This window comes from Chaetomium tenue, assembly GCF_020726465.1.
Source record: "Chaetomium tenue strain MPI-SDFR-AT-0079 chromosome Unknown F5144scaffold_2, whole genome shotgun sequence".
NCBI classification, from domain to species: Eukaryota; Fungi; Ascomycota; class Sordariomycetes; order Sordariales; family Chaetomiaceae; genus Chaetomium; species Chaetomium tenue.
Window position 1 is genome coordinate 511,586 of NW_027117330.1, and position 21,105 is coordinate 532,690.

General features: G+C 56.0%; 6 protein-coding genes across 6 annotated transcripts; 4 read left to right on the forward strand and 2 right to left on the reverse strand.

Moving 5' to 3' along the window:
- Positions 1-38: 38 nt before the first annotated feature.
- On the forward strand, positions 39-2,563 carry F5144DRAFT_559875 (cytochrome P450). The gene is made up of 6 exons (XM_066788180.1): positions 39-545; positions 614-716; positions 809-883; positions 948-1,272; positions 1,333-1,595; positions 1,660-2,563. The coding sequence occupies exons 1-6, from the start codon at positions 156-158 to the stop codon at positions 2,082-2,084; spliced, it is 1,581 nt and encodes a 526-aa protein (XP_066645841.1). The 5' UTR covers positions 39-155; the 3' UTR covers positions 2,085-2,563.
- Positions 2,564-3,972: 1,409 nt separating this feature from the next.
- On the reverse strand, positions 3,973-5,153 carry F5144DRAFT_618120 (uncharacterized protein; the record flags this gene model as incomplete). Its single annotated transcript, XM_066791908.1, has 2 exons — positions 3,973-4,429; positions 4,539-5,153. The coding sequence occupies 2 exons, from the start codon at positions 5,151-5,153 to the stop codon at positions 4,274-4,276; spliced, it is 771 nt and encodes a 256-aa protein (XP_066645842.1). The 3' UTR covers positions 3,973-4,273.
- A 1,740-nt stretch (positions 5,154-6,893) lies between these two features.
- F5144DRAFT_544497 (uncharacterized protein) lies at positions 6,894-7,995 on the forward strand (the record flags this gene model as incomplete). The annotated part of the gene is made up of 3 exons (XM_066787300.1): positions 6,894-7,100; positions 7,183-7,490; positions 7,557-7,995. 3 exons carry the CDS (start codon positions 6,894-6,896, stop codon positions 7,993-7,995), a joined length of 954 nt encoding a protein of 317 aa, XP_066645843.1.
- A 1,235-nt stretch (positions 7,996-9,230) lies between these two features.
- On the forward strand, positions 9,231-10,752 carry F5144DRAFT_639864 (uncharacterized protein; the record flags this gene model as incomplete). The annotated part of the gene is made up of 3 exons (XM_066792727.1): positions 9,231-9,837; positions 10,015-10,437; positions 10,654-10,752. Exons 1-3 carry the CDS (start codon positions 9,658-9,660, stop codon positions 10,750-10,752), a joined length of 702 nt encoding a protein of 233 aa, XP_066645844.1. The 5' UTR covers positions 9,231-9,657.
- Positions 10,753-11,610: 858 nt separating this feature from the next.
- On the forward strand, positions 11,611-15,194 carry F5144DRAFT_639868 (ankyrin repeat-containing domain protein; the record flags this gene model as incomplete). Its single annotated transcript, XM_066792728.1, has 6 exons — positions 11,611-12,093; positions 12,209-12,235; positions 12,265-12,426; positions 12,659-13,321; positions 13,388-13,589; positions 13,716-15,194. The coding sequence occupies 6 exons, from the start codon at positions 11,611-11,613 to the stop codon at positions 15,047-15,049; spliced, it is 2,871 nt and encodes a 956-aa protein (XP_066645845.1). The 3' UTR covers positions 15,050-15,194.
- A 344-nt stretch (positions 15,195-15,538) lies between these two features.
- F5144DRAFT_482030 (cutinase) lies at positions 15,539-16,333 on the reverse strand (the record flags this gene model as incomplete). Its single annotated transcript, XM_066785314.1, has 2 exons — positions 15,539-16,024; positions 16,127-16,333. 2 exons carry the CDS (start codon positions 16,331-16,333, stop codon positions 15,539-15,541), a joined length of 693 nt encoding a protein of 230 aa, XP_066645846.1.
- Positions 16,334-21,105: the final 4,772 nt, after the last annotated feature.

Sequence of the window (21,105 nt, forward strand, 5' to 3'; positions counted from 1 at the left end):
GGATTCCAGTTTGCGTTCACTGTGCACCATGCGCTTGCTATATAAAGGTGTTCCCGACGCTCATCGGCACCTATCTCTGCCCCCATCACTCCACCTGCAGTGCCTTGCTTCTCTCACTGTCTCACATCACCTACGTGGTGCATCAACCAGAAACCATGGCGCAACCAAGCTCTTCCCCCGGCGTGGCCTCCTTCGAGGGGCTTCGGGCTTGGGTCGATGACCCTACAACAATCCCAGGGCCAGCCCCCTATTTCCTAGCCGCCGCTTTTGCACTGGCGGCGATATTCTTATTTCAGGGGCGAAAGTCGGCCTCCAGCAACATCCCCCACCTCAACCCCCGGAAGCTGCATGAGCTCACAGACATTCGCTCCAAGAAGGAATTCCTATTCGGTTCACGTTCCATGCTGAGTAATTGGTTCCGTGACCATCCCGACAAACCGGCCCGAGTCATTGGCGACGCTGGCGAGGTGACGATCCTGCCGCCGCATCTAACCAACGAGATTCGCAACGACCCACGCCTCAGCTTCTCGCGATGGGTCTTCAACGTGCGCCCCTTTCTTGTTCTTGTCGGAAGCGTGTGTGCAGATGCAGGCGGCTGATCGTATTCACACAGACTTTCCACGCTCATCTTCCCGGTTTTGAGGGCTTCCGCGAGGGTAGCCGGGAGTCTCATATTGTCCAGGATGTCATCGTGAAAGACCTTACCAAGTATCTCAGTAAGTGACGGGCTTGATTGAGAACACACCCTCTCCAAGCTTTCCATTCATCTGTATCCGGGCTAACATATGCCGTTTTTCTTCCTAAACAGATAAGGTGACCGAGCCGCTCGCGGAAGAAACCGCCCTGGTTGTGGAGGAGCAGTACCCGACAAGCAGTGATCGAGGTAAGAAGCAGTCGCAGCAACATCCAATAAGTTGCTTAGGAGAAGCGCTAACGAAGTATCACAGCATGGACCACGGCACCGCTGCGAGAGACCCTCCTTCGTGTTGTTTCCCGGGTCTCCTCCCGCGTGTTCCTCGGCGAAGAGCTTTGCCGGAACCGGGACTGGCTTCGTGTCACTCGCGAGTACACGGTGGACGGCTTCAGGGCGGCTGACGAACTGCGACTATGGCCTGCCCCTCTGCGATTCCTGGTCCACTGGTTCATGCCCTCTTGCGCCCGTGCCCGGGCCGATGTTCGGGAAGCCCGCCGCGTACTCAATGGCGTGATTAGCAAGAGGCGGGCGCAGAAGCAGCGTGGGGAAAAGGTTGAGTTCGATGATGCGATTGAGTGGTAGGTCATTGTGCATTCTCCCCTTTGGTCCATCCTGACTAACACGACCTCGTGTGACAGGTTCGAACGGGAGGCCAAGGGAAGGGCCTACGACCCAGCCGTTGTGCAACTGACCCTCTCGTTCGCCGCCATCCACACCACGACTGATCTCATCACCCAAGTCATGACGGATCTGTGCCGGAACCCCGAGATAATCGACGAAGTACGGCAAGAAATGGTCCAGGCCCTCTCCGAAGGCGGGTGGAAGAAGACCTCACTGTACAACATGAAGCTTCTCGACAGCGTCATCAAAGAGAGTCTACGGATCAAGCCAACGGGCATTGGTAAGCCTGCCCCTACCCGAACCCCCACCCCACCCCCTAACACTCACCGACTAACCCAACACAGTCTCCCTCCGCCGCATGACCTCCGCACCCATGCACTTCTCCGACGGCACCTCCGTCCCCGCCAACACCACCATCGCCGTCTCCGCCCAAAACATGTGGAACCCCACCATCTATCCCAACCCAGAGCAATGGGACGGCCGCCGCTTCCTGCGCATGCGCGAGACAGCCGGCCAAGAAAACGCTTCCCAACTAGTAACCACCAGCCCGGAGCACCTCGGCTTCGGGCACGGCAAGCACGCCTGCCCCGGCCGCTTCTTCGCGTCCAACGAGGCCAAGGTCGTGCTGATCCACCTGCTGCTGAAGTATGACTGGCGCTTGCCTGAGGGGGCGCCGACGCCGCGCGTCCTGCACTATGGGTTTAGTTTGCGGGCGGACCCGACGGTCAAGTTGGAGTATCGGCGTAGGACGCCCGAGATTGAAATTTGAGTGTGTTGTGGGTTGTGGGGTGCCGCTGTTTTGGGTGTCTGTCGCGCGTCAAGGTGGATGGGCCAAGGAGAGAGCCGGTCGTTGTTCGCGTGGTCATCTTGGGTGCGAATAGGGGGCTGAAACCTAGCTGCGTTGCTTCCCCTTGGGAGTTAGATTGGTGATCATGTAGCATTTATTGCTCTGGACAACCAAGTGAGAACCTGGAGGATGGGTACGCGAGGATCATAGATATGCTGTAAGAGAAAAAACACACGAAAGGGGGAAGGAGGGGAGAATATGGTTCAATCATAACTTTATCCTTTGTCTGTACGCCCCTGTCTGTCCCTTTTCGTTTTTTTGCTATTTCTAGTTTTTTCTTTTTTTCCTTTTCCCTTTTACCCTCCCCCCTTTTTCTTCTTCTTTTCTTCTTCCCTTCTTCTTTCCTTCTTCCCTTCTTCGTCTTTTCTCCTTTTTTTCTTCTATATTCTTTTCTTTCTCTTTCTTCTTTTTTTTTTTTTATTAAAAAAAAAAAGAAAAACCATTTGTTCTATTTCTCCTTTACACAAATGACTTTGGCCACCCAAGCGGAGATTACGTCGTAGCACACATAACAAGCATAGAAGCACAGTACTGTCGAACCGCCCACGGGCCACGACCGACCAGGTCTGGTGGCACCCCGAGCGAGTCGGAGGGCTCCAGTCACAGAGACCACTATCACCGCGTATTCCGCGAAGGGAAATGGTGGCCACAGCAATGCAGGCAGTACAACGTTGTCGAGAGGCGCGGCGCTCTGGAATTGCTGTATGGATGGTACTCCAGGTATATTGGACCTATCTCAGATGCTAGAGAAGGAATTTGGGGTGTCCCGCTACGCGTGCACTCCCGGACGATGAACGCAAGAACAGCAAAGCGTGTATGTTGACAAAATTATCAATTCCGCCCTGTAAACCTCAATGGGACTATGTGTTTCTGCTGGGAATCCGCTGAATGTATTATTTAAGTGCGGCCATCGACGGCCCGGGCGCCAGGCACTGCACCACCCACGCCACCAGCCACCCATCCGACGTGTCCGTATCCAGGCGCCCCACCGCCGAGAACCCCCTCCCCCCTCGCGGGCAACCCCCCGTTCTGGGGTCCCGACTCCTCCCCCACAGCGTCAGCTAGAGTGCGGAGACGGCGTTAGAACAGCCCAGGAAAGATGATGTGCAGAAGGCGGTATCGACTTACAGCCCACTGTGGGAGGAGGGGCGAGGCTCAAATTGAGGGTGACCGCCGTAGCGGCCACGGGGGTTCCCGCGGGTCGAACCGGGGGGGGCAGTGGCGGCGGCTGGATCGGATGGTTGGGTGGAGGTTGGCGACGTCGGGGGGTGGTGTTGGCCAAAGGGCCAGAGTGTGAATTGCATGCTAGATCGTCGAAGGTCAGACTCCAAGCACACGGCATTAGTCCCAAACCCAGAAACTTACGCGGGCATGTTTAAATTTTTGTTTTAAACAGTTTTGATGGCAATAAAGGAGCAGGTTCATTTTTATTTTGAAAGGTTTGTGGTGGGAAAAGAAAGGAGAAGATTCAGATTCCGGGAGACATCACTTTTAATAGCCTGCCATTCAGGTTGGCTCCTTCCATCTCGAGTCGCTGCCCTGCGTGGCTGCCAGTATTTCACCAGCGGGACGAAAGGCTCGGCTCAAAGCCCAGGTACCTAACGCCTACCTGCCTTACTTCTCGAAGCGTGTAGGTGGGAAGGGGCACTTCAAAGTCAGGACTTGCAATTTGCGTGCAAGCGGGCCACTGGCGCCAGTAAAACGCGAGGCCAAGCTGTCTGTCAGTGTCAACGGCATAATGTTGTCAAGGTATGGTCTATCACGAGATTTTACTTTATTCAGCAATATAATTATGGATGTAAACTCTCTAGGGTGTTTAGATTATACGTGGCCTTCCGAAATATCACAACGCAGAAGGGAGAGGCCCCGCAAAACACAAAGTCCCGGGGCTGTTAGACAACTCGTTACCAGTTAATAAGACTACATTACATTAATAAATCATGCGACTCCAAATGTACCGTCTTCCCGTGTGCCCCCCAACCAACACCAGCCGTCTGTTAGTATCAACCACCGCATGACATTTGCAATTGTATTAATCTATTCCGTCAAGAGCCATAGGCAGTTCGTCTTTGAGAGTAGGACGGCTTCTCAATGTTACAAAACGACACAACTCATCCACTGTTGATGAGGATGTTGAAGATGTTGAGATTCCGGGGGTCCAGGAAAGCCATCCGGACACGGGCAAGGTTGAGAGCCACCGACGCATACGTGTGGAGATCGCTCACCCACACGGTCCATCCCTTCTTCCCTTGGCCAAGGCCACCAGCCTAGAAGGGGCCTATCGCCGTAAATACAATTGAAGCTCCTTCGTGGCGAGCCGTAAGCATAGTCGTAGATGAGATGCCCGAGTCCGTCCCAAGCTGATGTAGCATATACATTCTCCGGCTTCAAATGTTGTACCTGGAATCTTGGGAGGATCTCAAAAGAAGGGGTTGAGATGTTAAGACATGCAAACCATCTCGGAACCTTGTCGTTGGACTTATCGGCAAGAACCCAGGTACGTTTATGACAGAACCCTAAGCTTGCCCATAACGGGCTGGTCTCTGTGGAAACGTGTCCTTCTTCAGGAACGATATTCTCGGCTGACCAGAAGAAGCCTTCGCGCATTAAGCGGGGCATATCAGCGGTTCTGACGTGAAGAAGAGCTACCCACGGCGCCTTTTTATAACAGCGCGCTCCGGGGTCTGGAGTCATGCTCAAGCGTAGTGTTGCCCACCCTCGACTCTCGTTACTTTCAGCGCTGAAATATTTGCTGATAATCTGTGAGCGCTCTGGTTGTACCAGCTCCCAGTCGTCTCCAGCGTCGTAGGCTCCCGTTGTGATTGGCGCTGTTGAGGTTGCCAGTGTTGAGGTTACCGGTGGGCTGAAGCCTGCCAGGCTCTCCTTGGGGGAAAGGACGTCGCTATCGCGTAGTGCATTCTCCGTTTGGCTGCCGCTGCCATTTCCGTTGTCACCCCAAAGCTTAAAATTGGGAATGGGACTGTATGTCATGGTTCCTGACGCCCGTCCTTCAAGAATGGTTGATGTGCTGGGAAGGCGTGATGCGTGACGATCAATACATGTAGCGGGAAGTGGAAAAGGGGAAAGTAGCCTGGAAAGGCGGGGGAAGGGGAGAAGGGTGTGGGCTCATAATATACTGTCGACCACCCTAACCCCAAGGGCTGCACCGAGTCAGGTACGAGGTCTGATGATGCCTTATAAAATAACCAGACGGTGATTCTGACGTCGATTTGCCACTCGTCAGTGCACACAAGACAGTGTGTTCGGGAGGCGGCTCGTCTCGTGGCTTGAGTGTCGTGTTGCGTGACGTTCTGACCCATCGTTCCGCGATATGCCATCATGGACGTAGCCGGACTGGGGAGGTTACCGATCCGGCGCACCACTTTACTAGGTTTTCCATACATAATAATGGAGATATATCCGATGGGAGGGGCGGCTCAACGTTAGTGTACAGCTTTGAGAAGCATGCACGCGAGATGGGATATCTCAGGGTCGGCGAAGCGGCGATGGGGGCCCGTGTACTTTTTGTACAAAGCTTTTGCCACCATCAGCTGTTGAGGAGGCAACGCCATCCCAGGAAGATCCGATGAAAGTGCGTAGATCTGGTAGAGATCCCGACGGAGAAAGGGAGGAGGGTATAAGTATAAGATGGCAGAGGTAGGGAGTGAGTGTCAAACACATGTGGGTACTGGACCTCTCCTGCTCTCGGGAATATCTCTCCGCCCACGTGAGCCATCTAACAAGCCAGAGCTGCAAATCCACGACCAAGCCCGGAGTACCTAGGTAGTCTGAAACCGTGACGGACGACATGGAAACATCCAGGGTCGTATTCAAGCTCATTCTCAGTTGTCCGAGTGTTGGTATCATGATCGGGATGCAAGCCCGATCTGGCACCGGCAGTTCCGGAGCTGAACAAGAGCGATACGGGGTTGCTGCATGGCGTTCAGGCCTGCTAAAATAAACCGAAACCAAGACCTTCCCGTGCAAGCCAGACGTTGAGAGCCGCATGAGAAAGTCTGGCTGAGTGCGAGGGGTCTCGGTGCTGCCTCCAATGAGAGCGTCAAGCGTGGCACCACGAGGCCCCAAGCCCCCTGCCCCCCAGGATCGAGGTGACACCGTTTGGGGAATTCTCGCTTACCCTTGCCGCCAAGACCGATATTTGCGTCGTGCCGCTGGAAGCTTGTGCGGGTTCGGCCGTGGTCTAGGCCCAGTGTTGCCGCCGACAAGTCCATCCCTCAGTGAAAGGGGCGTGGACAAGAGCGCGTTTGGGCTTGGGAAGGGACCACTCCAACGGGTTTAGGTACACACATTTAAATTTCCTGCCCGCCCGAGAGAGACACAAGATCCTATTAAGGAGAAAAATAGGCGGCTGTGGTTATCCGCGGTCTTTTTTACCGCTGTGGGGTGGTACTGTCGCATCGAGAGTGCGGCTGAGATCACTAGCAACGTGCCATTTCCGCTTTGGATCCGGGACCACCTGCGGAATGGATTCTGCCTTGGCCGGCGTTGGGCATTGTGAGGCTCTGCTGCAAAAGAAGGAGGGGATGCTCCGTTTGCTGGTTCAAAGTTCCACCGGGCGCTCCAGCCCCTCTGATGGCGCCATGTAAAAGTGGCCGTCCCCCCGTTTTCCCGTTTGTCTTCCTCAGTGCCTCACCAGCGCCATAGTAACGACCCGACCGGTAGAATCCATCTTCAGAAGCGCATCGACCGCTAGACCGGCTCTTACCGACAATGGCTGACGCCACCATGCCACAACAGGCCTATGCCCAACCCGCAGCAGCCGTACACGATGAGAAGGAACAGTACATCCAGCAGACTCCCCTCTGGGTGGTGATCGTGCGCGCCCTTCAGATCGTCTTCAGTTTTGTCATCGTCATCATGGCTGGCGTGTTGATCCATGGGAAGGCCCTTGGTGCTTACAGCTTCTCGGTTGCTTGTGTAAGTCTTGTCATGACTACCCCCTAGGCATCATGCGCCGCGGCGCCGCCTGTAACAACCCACATTCTGACTCGGTGCACAGGTTGTATTCACCTGGATCATTGTCAGCTACATACTCATCACCGAGAAAGTGGCGTCTGCGCGTGGGGCGTACAACATCTGGGCCGTGCTGTCGCTTGACTTGACCATGGTCATCTTCTGGCTCGCCTCCTTGGGCGCCAACGCCGAGCTCCGCGCGAGTTTCAACGTCCCGGTCAACGTCGAATCCTGCTACAACGACGGCAGCTCCATCAACAGCAACCACTGCACCCTCTCAAAGCGCGCTGCTGTCGCCGGGCCGGTGGGCAGAGCGCTGATGAGCGCCATTGCCGGCGTGAGCGCCCTGGAGTGGTAAGCCCTGACCACCCACGCACGCACCAAACCAACCCCCACTAACCGACCCCCCCCCCCCTTCAGGCTACTCTTCCTCGCAACCCTCATCTTCCACGGCCACACCTTCCGCCTCTGGCACCAAGAGCACAAAAAGCCCTCCGCCGACAACGCCACCGTCGAGATGAAAGCGCAAGGCACCCCCATGCTAGCCCCCCAACAACAACCACCCAGCACCAGCACCACCGCCGCCGCCCACCCGCAGTACACCGACCAGCAGCAGTACCAGTCGACCATGTACCCGCAGCAGCCCGACACCGCCTACGCGCAGCAGACCGCTTATCCCCCACAGCAGCAGCAGCCTCCTGCCGGTGCTTATCCTCCCCAGCAGCAGCAACAGCAGCCGTATGGTGCGTATCCGGACCCGGCGCAGTACCACCAGCAGCAGCAGCAGCCGGCGTATAGCCCGCATGGGACGCCGGTGCAGGGTCAGCCGTATTATCCGCCGCAGCAGCTGCATCAGTAGTGGGTGCTGGGTTGGGTTATGATGGGGGGGGAAGGGTGTCGGGATGACTGATGCGTTGGGAGAGGGGCCTGGAGCGTTGATGACACGCCTGATGAAGGGTCGGGAACCTAATGATATAGCGATGGGTCAGGTTGGGGTCTGGTTTACTTGCAGGGGCTGCATGATCTTTTGCGGTTTAGACTGGGCATGCATGTTCTTCGTTGGGAGCAGGCGTTTGGTGTTGAAATACGTTGAAGTTCAAGTCTTGCGAAAGGGGCCGCCGTGACCATGCACCGTGAATACCGGAGCAGCGCCGTACCATAGCTGGATTGGCTTTACGGTTCCCGAGCGCGATTCCCAGGGGAGTCAGCGGATGATATGCACATCTGGGAGGTATTGGAGGCTCGGCCTTAACTTTGATCCTTACACACTCAATATGACATTGCCTGGTTATGTACAAACAGTGTAACTCTCATGGAATGGTGAGATGGAAATAAACCCCAGCTCGAGGATGAATATCATGTCATGACAAGCATAAGTCAACCACCCAGATGGTCAATTCAACGCCCGATTCAGTAGTCCTCTGAAAATTTCCTACTCTAGTTGCTTTGAGTCCCTTCTCGTTTTGGTCAATCTCAAAGTTTCAAGCTTTGCACCATTGGTCCGAATAATATTTGGGCTTCCAATGCCTGCCTGTTCAGGGCAGCACAGCTGTCCGTCTGTGGAGGTAACTTTGCCACAGATCTTGCTGGTCTAAAGGTGCCATCAGACCAATAGCGCCAACCAGGCTGTTGGCAGCCATGAGGTCATTGAAGCTCAAAGGTTTTCATCGACAAGAATGTCCAAACAGATGGAACCCCTTGATATGGCCGAGTTGCTTAGCGGAAATAAACAGGCGGTGAATCTGCCGAACGAAGACAGCTGGCTTGGAACAAAGAAAGGTTGTGTTGGCTTGCTTCTCATTACCCCTGCAGGATTCTGGGCCACTGGATGTGTGGCTCCCAGCAGATGCATTGCAGCATTAGTTGGTAATGACCAAGCATTCGTGGCAGCAAGTCCGCATCTGTATAAAATCCATACTGCAAGTCTGTATAAAATTCATACTGCAAGTCTGTGAGTGCAGAATCGTGAACCTCTGCACGGTTAAGGAATGGATCAATGTTTCTCAAGGGCGGCTACCCAATCCAGCCCAAGATGTGGGCGTCATCGGTGGTCTTTGGCTTGGGATTGAGATCGAATGCAAGGATCGACACCAGCCAATGCATGCACCTGCACACCGGCCGGCACCAGCCTCTTCATGACAGGGGTAGGCCGCCCCCGCCCGGTTTGATGCCGAGCCTGTGACGCCAGCGAGGTTCCTCTTAGAATGCTAACAACAATAAACTGAGTCGCACATTAGGCGGCGAAGTCAGACCCGCATAAGTTCTGAGAAGCTTGACTTGTTCTTGCCGGCGACGATCTTCTCTTCTCTTTTTCCCCTCCCTCACTCGAATTTCCGATTTTGTTGGAAGGAAAACACCAACAAACCACCAACACAAGGAAACACCGCTCTTTGCCTGTGGGCATCTCTCTCATCGTATGTAACCCCTTCTGACGGCTGTCTGAGACGAAAAGCACCAAGGCTGACAGCACTTGCTTTGCGAAGAAAAAAACCAGAAGACAAGACCGACAAAAATCGCAAAAATGCGATTCCAGCTCTCCGCCCTCCTGGCGATGGTGCCCTTGGCCATCGCGCAGGGCGTAACCGACAAGGTCGCGCCCGAGGGTGATGCCCCCGCGGGTTGCCAGCCCAACACGGACGGGCGGTTCGAGATCACCGTCGTCCCACTCGCCGAGAAGGCGAAGAGGGACTCACTTCTTGCGGTACGTCACTTTCCGACTGACATCACGATCGCATGACACCCATGACTCTGGGGGGGCCTGGGCCTTTATCGACCCAGTAACCCCCGAGGACCAATGTGGTGGCTCCACATCGCGCCGCGATGATCGAACACATGCTGGGCAGGCAACGGCCGCTAACCAGACAACCCCAACCCACAGAACCGCGCTACCTGCTCTGGTGGTGGCACGGTGGTGGTCCAGCTCGCCGACGGCGTGCTGACCGACGACCAAGGGCGCACCGGCTACATCGCGTCCAACTTCCAGTTCCAGTTCGACAACCCACCCCAGGCAGGGGCCCTGTACACGGCGGGCTTCTCTGCGTGCACCAACGGCTCGCTCGCCCTGGGCTCCTCCGCCACTTTTTGGCAGTGCGCATCCGGCACCTTCTACAACCTGTACGACCGCTGGTCCGCGGCGCAGTGCTCGCCGGTCGACATTCTCATCCTTCCCTGCGGCAGCGGCGGCGACAACAGTAATGACCAGGACGCCACCCAGACGGTCATCGGCACCCGCATCATCACCACGACACTGGTCGTCCCGCTGGGCGACGGCCAGCCGCAGGTCATCACCACGACGACGCTCGTCCCAATCTGCCAAATCAACGATGGTACGTTTTGCTTGCCCCCCTTCCACCCCATCACACATCCCATCACGCACACCACATCCCACACTTCCCCCAATCTCAACCACCCCAACCCCAACCCCAACCCCAATCCCCAATCCCACCACCAACCCCAACTCCCCCAAAATCCCCCACCTCACCATTCCCTCGCCGCACTTACTAACCCAACCACCCAGGCCAACTCCAAGCCCACACAACCCCCTGCACCCCAACCCAACTCACCCCCACCAACCGCCCCCCCGTCTCGCAAATCTCCGACGGCCAAGTGCAAGTGACGCCCGGCCCGACCGGTCCAGTGCCGACCGCCAGCTTTCCTGGTGCTGATAATGGCGGTGGTGGTGAGGAGACGGTGCCGCCGATTGCTGAGCCCGTGCCGGTGCCGGTGCCGACGGGGGCGCCGCCGGTGGGGAGTGGGGGTGGGATTGTTGTTGTTGGGTGGGGAGGTGGTGCGTGGGTTGGGGTTGCGGTCGCTGGGTTGGTGGCTGTGATGTGATGGATGTGATGGGGTGGGTGGGTTTGGGGGTGCCGTGGTGTGCCGTGGTTTTTCACATACCTATGGGGGAAGGCATTGGTGTGGAGGGTTTCTTTGGGTGGAGGTTCTCCTATCTATCGAGGTATCTCTGAGCTTGGTGCTCTGGTGGCGTTAGGTTGCTTTTGGGGGGGCATTTCCGGGTTGGGGGCTCCAGGATCCAGAGGCGTTAGGCAGATACGGGAACTCGAGGCACCACTACCACTACCAGTAGATATTGGGCACAGGTGGGCGATGAGCTTGCGCCGGATGCAGACAAATCCATACATTGACACCGGTCGGATGATGTGCGATTGATGGTCTCATGGTGGCGGTGACATGTTGCGTCCTGGAACTCGCAATTCTATCAAGTCAATAATTGAAGTTGCCAATGGGAAGTGCAGTGCACTGTCATGGAATCCCGGGTTCCAGCCTGTGGGCGATACGGCGGGGCCCGAGCTTCAGTGGGGTGGAACAGGCGCTCCACCCACTGCCTGTGATTCCACTGTCCCGATCGGTTCATCGGCCGGTCCATCTCGAACTCGATTTTTATCTGGGCCTTCGACAACATTTCGAACCAACCGACCACCCCAACCCGCCCGCATAAATTCAGGAGAACACCAACATGTCTGAATACTGGAAGTCAACACCGAAATACTGGTGCAAACACTGCAGCGTGTTTGTGCGCGACACCGGGCTCGAGCGCGCCAACCACGAGTCGACCGGAAAACACCAAGGCGCCATCAAGCGTTCTCTCCGGGACCTACACCGCAACGCCGACCAGAAAGAACGCGATAAGGAGAGGGCAAAGCGCGAAGTCGACCGGCTCAATGGCGTTGTCTCCGGGAGCAGCGCCGGTGCATCGGGCGCGTCCAAGTCGGCAACAAAACCCAGCGGCGGGGCGTACGGGGCACCACCGCAGCAAGCCTCACAAGCAGACAGGCGGAAGCAACTCGAGCAGCTGGCCGAGCTTGGTGTCAGTATTCCGACCGAGTTGAGAGGCAACATGGCCATGGTGGGCGAGTGGACAGTCACGTCAACAAAGGTCATCGAGGAGGCAGACGCGGACGGCAAGGATCCGAGCCTGGCAGAGGGCCGCGCGACCGGAGTAAAACGGGAGAGGGAACAAACGGAAGAAGAGAAGGAGCAAGAAGAGGCCATCCAGGCACTCTTTAAGAAGCCGCGCAAATGGGGGATCGATTCCAAGACAATGCCCGCCGAAGAGGATGCCGAGCTCGACGCCCTGCTCAGTGGGCCGCTGGTCAAGGCGAAGAAAGAGGAGGGCGCGTCTCCTGACGCCAACGTCAAGGTTGAAGACAGTCAGGAGGAACAACCGGCGGAGGCTGCTTTGGCGGCAGTTAAACAAGAGCTTTCGCCGCCGATCAAGGACGAGCCTGCTGATGGACCGGGGTTATCTCCCACCGTGGAGTCAGCTCCGGCCGTCACGTTCAAAAAGCGGAAGCCCAAAAACATTCGGCAGAAATAACGGGGATCCTACCCAACCGGTAGGTAGCTGTTTGCTATTTAGGCCGCCTTCTTTTTCTCTCCAATGATACCCATTTCATCTTCTATCTTGCCGGGCGATGAGGTCCTTTCAACTGGGTGTCATCTCACCACACGTGACAACAATTCGTCCACAAGGCAGCAGCCGCATGTAACACCAGAAAGCCAAGGCCGACAACCGCTCGTCTTCACTTCGGCATCTTCACTACACACATCACTGCCCGTACGTCATGGCGGGGGATCTCATCACGCCTGGACTCATCCCGTCCCTCCCCCGCTATCTCGAGCGGAGAAACGAAGAATACAAGGCTTTGCGCCACAGCTGGATCAATGGCACCAGTCGCTATCCCTCTCCGCCCCCCTCGTGGCCTCCTAACCGATGCATGCTCACCAGCCTTGCCCCCGAGCTGCTCGTCATGATTTGCCGCCCGTTATACCAGGCCGATCTCTTTCATCTTGCGCTCACCTGCCGCCGCCTGGTTGCTGTGACGATTGACTTGCTCTACAGGCGGGACATCTCCGATTTTGACTGTCTCGCTCTTCGGTGGGCCTGCGCCTTTGGCATCGTCCCGACGTTGGAGCGCACTCTCAGTTACGGCGCGCCCCCTAGCCATATTTTCAAGGCCGATTCCCATGTGCAATGCCCTTGGCGCATTGATCGGCCGGGGTTCTCTTCTGCTTCCCGCCGCGTTGCTTCCGACACTCCGCTCTGTACCGCCATCCTCGCCAGCGACCCGGAGATTGTTCGACTCCTGATCGAACATGGCGCCGACGTTAACGCCAAGGACCCAAGTTTCCCCCCGGGGGGGGATCTTCACCTTCGCCTCTGCGAAGTGGTCTATCCGATCCACATCGCAATGAGCCTGCCTGACACACCTCCACCCCTGCCGGCCTTCCAGCCAGGCAGCCCTCAAATTGTCCGCCAGCTTCTGGACGCCGGGGCCGACCCCAATCAGCACACCCTAGTCGGTGTATTTCTCCGGACTCGCAATCGCGCAGGGCCCGGTGCCACGCCACTGCTCTTGGCCATGCAGTCTGCGGTCCCTGCCGAGACGGTCGAGCTGCTCCTTGAGCACGGGGCCGACCCAGTGAAGATTGCTAGTTACAGGGGACCATTTTATCCCCCTCATACGGACGCTGCCCGGATATGTTCAGACCGCTCCCCTCTCGGGGCCGCGCTGCTGGGCTCCGCTACCAACAGCGCTTTCCCTTTTGACATGGACAAAGTGCGGCTCCTTGTGGCCCACGGAGGCGCCCACGAGCTATCGTACATTTCCGGTAACATGGAGCCGCGCTCTCCCCTGCCCATGCTGTACCGTCATTGGGGCCATCCCCAAGTTGTCGAGGTTCTCGAGCTGTTTATCGCCAACGGGGCAGACATCACGAGCTGGGCTCAGCGGGTGATTCCTCCCATGTTGTCCGTCATTTGGTGGGCCCAAGCGCTTACCCCTTTCTCCGTTGGCGACCATCTGCCGGACAAAACGTTGGCCGCTACCGACCAGGTGTGCAAGGTGATCACGCTTCTGGCCGAGGCCACCCTCGACAGGGACCACGACGAATCGACCCAGTCTACCCAAAAGTCAACCATAATCGATGCCGTCGTTCCGGTTTCCGCGGAGGATCAAGGGATACCCCTTAGCAGAAAGGGCCAGACAGCCCTGCGCTGGATGTGCCGCTTACCCGACTCCAAGGACAACCTGCGGATCATTCGCCTCCTGCTGAAATACGGCGCCGATATGAACAGCTCCGATGACTACGGACGGACTGCGCTCCACCACGCCTCCGCATTCAGTTCTGGAGATCGGGTGCGGGAACTCGTGGGGTTCCTCGGCGGCCCAGCAGGCTCAGGACTCGTTATTGACGCAGCCGACGAGAGGGGCTGGACCCCGCTCCATTATGCTTGTTTCTTTGGTCTCTGGATCAACCTCGAGAACCAAATGTTTCCCGCTCGGTTGCTGCTGGAGAACGGGGCCACTGTGAGTACCAGGACGAAGGACGGTTGGACGCCGTTGTCTCTCGCCGCCCTTACAGCAAACGATGGCTTGGTCGATTTGCTGCTCGATTATGGCGCCGGTGCGGACGATCTGTTTATCCCGCGCGAAGACGAAACTCAGACGCCCTTGGCCACGATCGGCCGCATCGTCTTCCATGACTGTGCCCCCTACAGTTGGCCGGGCCCCTGTCCCGAACTACAACCAATGAAAGCCGCGCTCGCGGGCTTCAAGGCGCGCACCGTGGCCCTGCTCAATCGTCGACTTGGCGTAGAGGTTGTTCTTCCGCCAGTATTGCAGACCCCCAGGCTGCCGCCGGACCACCAATTCCAGGAGCGCTATCGTGAGCCCTTCCCCACGTTCCGAGCCGACAGGGCAGACCATCCGCTGGGAATAAGTTCGGAAGCCCGCGACGACGCCACGTCGAGTGACTTTGAGAAGGACATCGACCGGCTTCTCACCAAGCTTGACTCGGCGGGCCTGGAGGCTTTGGTCATGGCACCCCCTCGGCCGGAAGACATGAACCTGTCTTGGAGCGGGACTCCAAGGCGCTGGGTCCCCATGCAGTAGGTTTTCTGGCGTCTGCAGTGAGTTGTTGGTGCCATGTTTCATGTTCCGTGGCCAAGTCTAAGCACTTTGTCTTCTGCTAGTTTCTAAAGCCGACAAGCGTGGGATTTTCTTCCCAACGGTTCAAGTTCGAAGTACACCACAACACACCCCCGGGGATCAACAATGTCACTTCAATTTCCAACCACTGTTTATCCCATGGGTGAGTTTATTCAGAATGCAAGCCAACTATTTACATGAACCGGGAATGGAATGAGCTCATTGATAAGAAAAGTCCCGCCTTCACCGCCGTCATCATCCCGGGCCGGGCACACACCATCCTCCCCCAGCGCCCGACCCATGTCCCATACCCTCATCACTCATAACCTGCTCAGCGCAGTTCCCAACCCCCATCCCCCCTCAACCGCGGCCGAGTCCCAGCCTCCGGGCCACCTCTCCCCGGCCTCCCCCTAAGCCCCCTCCCACTCCCCATCCAACCCCTAAACCCCCAACTCAAGCCCCAATCCGCCCCTTCAAGAACCGCGGCGCCGCAATCGACGAATCCGTGGTATACAAAAAGTGCGCCGGCGCAATAAACAGCGTGCCCCAGCACACCGCATCCGACACATTACAGTACACCTCGGTCCTCTCGCGGGGATAATTCGGAATCCGGCCCACGTTCTGCAAATTCTTGGTATACCCAAACAGCACCACGCCCTTGACCTGCTCCTGCACCGCGCCACTGAGCTCACTCAGCGAGTTGGACATGACCGCCGTGCCCTGGCTGTAGCCGCCCGCGACCACCGCCGCGTTCGGGCACTTGGTGTTGGCCATGGTGAACATGCGCTTGGCTTCGTCGATGGCGCCCCGCGAGGTGCCTGCGGGCAGGAAGTTCTCGGCGAGACCCGCGCTGTAGGGGCTGCCCACGCCTTGCACCCAGATGTTGTTGGGGAAGTCGCGCTCGAGGCCGGAGGCGACGTTCGGGCCGGCGGAGATGCCCTTGGGGGAGGGGGTTAGTCTGGTGGTTGTGGTATGGGGGTAGGGATGGGTGTGGGTTGGGTGTGGATGGGTGTTGGGGGGATGGGGGATCGGTGGACATACCATGTTGCCGGGCTCGCCGGAGGCGCGGGCAAAGATGAGGATGACGCGGGGGCAGTTGGCGGAGTTGCCGTTGATGAGGTCGTTGCGCGTCGAGGAGAGCTGGCGGGCTTCGATCTGCGCCGCGTTGTTGTTCTGCTCGGCCGCGGGGGATGCGGCGGGCAGAGCGGCGGCCAGGCCGGCGGCGCTGAGGAGGGTGAGGAACTTCATGTTGTTTGGTGGGGTTGATGAGGTTGGTTCACACGAAAGAACACAAGAGATGGGCTTGGATAGAGGTGTTGACCGGAACGGGGGACTGGAGGCTGCTGGCTGTTGTGAGCTGGAGAGAGAGGTTAGAATCGAGTGAGGTTCTTCGTCTACTTATACAGGATGTTGAGGCTCACATGAGTCCGTGAAACCATCACCACATGCAGCTCCCTTTGGTGTTCCCCACGCAGGAAACGTCCCAAGCCCTGGGCATCCCCCTTACCACCTCAGTCCCGGACGTCGTCGACCCCCAGCGCCGAGGCCCGCCGCAAGCATTCCTCTTTGGGGTCTAGCGCCATCGTGGTATTACTGAATCTGGCTCGTGAAGCGAATCTGGGCGCGGCTTGGCGGATCGGCCCCCTTCCCGAACGGCACACGACGACATCCCATTCCCACAGAATTCCACCAAGGCTGTCAAAGACTAATCCTCCTAGCGGCAGGTACCACAGCATGATCCGGGGAACCCCGGCTCACCCGGCTGGAGATCCACGTCTAATACCACGACGGCAGCTGGCAAGCCCGGGTTTTTGCTGCTGGGTAGTATTTCCCCGCATTCTTGGGTGCGGATGGCGCTGCGGGGTGCAGCTCTTAGTCGGGCTCATGGGCATTGCTCTCCTGTAGGGACCTTCAAATGCCGCCGTGCCAAGTGGCGACTGCCGAGGCTCGACACCATCGGCGGGATTTTGAATGGTGTTTTGCATGTTTTACGTGTTTGGAGATTCGCCGGAATAGCCCGAAACAGATGTGCTTGCGAGTGGGGTAGCTGGACCTGCTGAAACAGGGTCAGAACGAAGGTGAGGATCTGTGGGGACGGTGGGGGACGCTTGCCCAAAGGAGCCGTCGATGCCGCGTGGTTGGTGTTGACAGTCTTGCGAGAGACGATAGATTCCGAGTACCGAGGATGGCGTTGAGAGGTTCGGGTAGATGAGGACTTTGGGTTGTTGGTTGTGATGATTCAAGTGGTGAGCAGTCACTTCCGGAACCTTTTCGCAAGTTACGATCAGGTGGGACAGGGTCGAGGGAGAGGGGAAGCAGGGCCCCGGAAAAAAAAAGTACGACGTGTACGATCGCCACGGAAAGAACAAAAATAGAATCCGTAACGGAGAGGCGGAGACTGGGGTCAAAGTGGGAGAAAAAGAACACCACGGAAGTTTCCGTCATAGAATATTCTCCGCCTCACGAGGCTCTGACAGAGGCTGTTCTAAACTCGGACCCGAACCTTCAGGTTTATGATAACCATTTGGCGATAAGAACCTGGAGCCTCCATCATATGCTGTAAAAGCTTGAACATGACTCAATGGGAGGCGAGAATTCGCAGTTGAATCACCTCCGTCTGCAGCCATCTTGGGGATGGTTTCATATGCAGAGAGGGTTTTGTTACTTGAATGCATCACAATGCGTAGAAGGCGGGCGGCGGCGGTGCGGGGAAGATGGCACTATATAGTTTACATTTTGGTTGTTGGTTTTCAACAGATCCCATCGCAGACCACTTCGTGGTGCAATGGTAGGTTGTGAACCTAGTCGATTCCCCCCTCGTTGAAGCAAGATCGCGCCGTGGGTGGCGAATGACCACAGCCTGTTTGTTCGATTCAAATTGGGTCGGGCGAACTTTTTTTGGTTTTCTTCCCCTTTTTGAGGAGGATTGGGGGGAGACTTAGGGGGATGGGGTTCTTGCCCTAACTTACCTATGTCTCCTTATTTCGAGAAACCTAATTGGCACCATTCCTTAACCTTTGTAAGTAACTCCTCATATTTCCTATGCTTCTTTTCGTCCTGTACATATCTCTGAAGTTGGAGCGGCGCATTTGTTCTTACGCGATTTCATGGAAACTTCAAATCGCTCGGCTTTCGGCTCGGCCATGGCAACATTATGATGAAGAGGTATTTCCCTGCCCGACACTCAGTAAGTGCCTATGAACAAGATGAATTCGGATTTTTGTTAGAACATACCATGAAGCTGGACAAGACCACGCACAGGGTAACGGGCCTGTTATCATTCCTATCATTCCACGTCTCCTCCCATCTGCAGCTTTCTCGTATCAGAGCTACAGAATGCGTCTCACTTCCAGCTCCGTTGCCATTACCGAGGTAGTGACTACCCACCGATGGCATATCTAAAATGAGAACCCAGATCTCGCCGACTTCGAACACCCGCCAGGGCCTAGGGAATATGTGCTGGCTCCAGTCGGTATTGCGAAGGCGATCAAAGCAATGGTCGGATGTGCTTGATGGCGTAACTTTTGTAGGTAGGTAGGTATGTAGGTGGTTTTGAAAATCTGGAGAGCAGCAGAAAAAGAAAGGAACATAGAATTTAGTGCGGAAAGTGTTAATGGTATGGAGTGGTCGGGTAATTAAGCGGGAAGTGGTTTAATCAACATAGAAGCTTGATGCGAATTTGTATTGAATTTAAGGGATTGCTAGTTTAGGTAGCAGCATCTCGGCGATAACATATAAGGGGGATGCTATTGAACTTGACAGTTGCGTTGAAACACTGAAGATGGGAAAGTCGGTTACTGCCGCAGATAGAAATGTTAAGGTAACGTATATTATAAGCGAATGACCCATATAAGCGAGTGACCCACTTTCTACGCGACGCGATACCTTTGCACCCAACATCAATTTCCTCAACCATCTGAGATGCCACCTACTTTAAGAGAAGACCGGATAGTCTTGGCCCTCGAAGCTCTTCAGAACGACAAGAATCTGACCGAACGAGCCGCAGCTAAGATATATGGCGTCGACCGTAGAACCCTAGGTCGTCGTCGCGCCGGCAAGCCTGCACGACGCGATATGCCAGTCAACTCGCGTAAGCTCACAGATGTCGAAGAGCGTACGATAGTTCAGTATATACTTGAACTGGATGCGCGCGCATTTCCCCCTAGACTGCGTGGTGTGGAAGATATGGCCAACCACCTGCTCCGCGAACGCGATGCGCCCCCTGTCGGCAAGCTCTGGGCCCACAACTTCGTCAAACGCCAGCCACAGCTCCGTACACGTCGTACACGTAGATACGATTACCAGAGGGCCAAGTGCGAAGATCCAAAGGTTATTGGCGATTGGTTTACGCTTGTGCGGAATGTGAAGGCCAAGTACGGTATCCTAGACGACGATGTCTATAACTTCGACGAGACTGGGTTTATGATGGGTATGATCTTCCCAGGTATGGTAGTTACGACCTCAGATGGCCGTGGCAAGACAAAGCTAGCCCAGCCTGGTAATCGCGAATGGGCGACTGTGATCCAGGGGGTTAACGCCCTTGGCTGGGCCATCCCTCCATTCATCATCCTGGCCGCGCAATACCACCTCGCCAACTGGTACCGCGAGTGCAATCTACCACTCGACTGGCGCATTGCGACTACCGACAATGGCTGGACTACCAATGCAGTTGGCCTTGAGTGGATCAAGCACTTCGACTACCATACGGCGCCCCGGACAAAGGGTATATACCGGTTGTTGATTCTCGACGGCCACGAAAGCCACCACTCCACCGAGTTCGAGCTCTACTGCCGGGACAACAAGATCATCACACTCTGCATGCCTGCACACTCCTCCCACAAGTGCCAGCCACTTGATGTTGGCTGCTTCGGGCCACTGAAACAGGCATACGGTCGCCTGATCGAGGAGCTGATGCGCGCACACTTCAACCATATCACCAAGCTCGAGTTCCTTTGTGCCTTTCGCGAAGCCTTCTTTGCTTCCATGACAGAGAGGAATATCCAGGGCGGCTTTGCAGGAGCTGGCATCGTACCATTCAATCCAGAGAGGGTGCTTTCTAAGCTGGATGTCAAGCTTCATACACCAACACCCCCAAACTCCCGGCCTGGTACTGCACAACCTTGGGTCTCTAAGACCCCGTATAATGCCCAGGAAACCCACTCGCAGTCAGACTTCATCAAGACCCGGATTGCCAGCCATCAAAATAGCTCCCCAGCTTCGGTGTTAGTTGCAGTTGACCAGCTTGCCAAAGGTGCAACGGCTGTAATGCACCAAGTGGCTCTTCTTCAATCAGAGGTCTCTTCGCTCCGTAAGGCCAACGAAGCACTAAGCAAGCGCCGGAAAGCCAAAAGAACACGTATACAGCTTGGAGGGGCACTTACTGTACAAGATGCACAGGATCTACTGGACCAGAGGGATGTGGGTAAGGGGGCACTGCAGGAAACACAGCCGGATAGTAGTGGTACAGGGGGGGCTCGTACGAAGGTTCGGCGCTGTGGTACATGTGGCAAGCCTGGCCATAATGCGCGCACTTGCCAGGAGGCTGTAGAAGTCGCTGATACAGCTATTTCCGATGTAATTGTAGTTAGTTCCTAGGGCTGTTGTATTGTAATTGTAGATAGTTGTTGCAAGGTAGTGGAGACTGGGTCACTCGCTTATATGGGTCATTCGCTTATAATATACGTTAACTTGAGTTTAAGAAGGCGATGGGAATGGGATTGAGATGAAGAGTCGGGTAACCAATACCTAAATGACCAGAGTGGCAGTTGTAGAAACATGACCTTGTCAGCTTTGCGTGTGAACACGGTAACAACATATAATTTACATTTTCGTTGCTGGTATCCAACAGACCCCGTTGCAGACCACTTCGTGGTGTAATGTGAACCTAGTCAATTCCCCCCTTGTTGAAGCAAGATCGCGCCGTGGGTGGCGAATGACCACAGCCTCTTTTTTCACTCCCAGTTATAGCCAGTTGCTTTTTTTTTCCTAGTTCGTTTGCTCGTGTTTGGACTCTTTTTGTT

Coding starts and splice junctions, on each gene's coding strand:
- F5144DRAFT_559875 (XM_066788180.1), top strand. CDS start 156: ATGGCGCAACCAAGCTCTTCCCCCGGCGTGGCCTCCTTCGAGGGGCTT. Junction 1,273..1,332: donor TTCGATGATGCGATTGAGTG/GTAGGTCATTGT, acceptor CTCGTGTGACAG/GTTCGAACGGGAGGCCAAGG. Junction 1,596..1,659: donor GATCAAGCCAACGGGCATTG/GTAAGCCTGCCC, acceptor AACCCAACACAG/TCTCCCTCCGCCGCATGACC.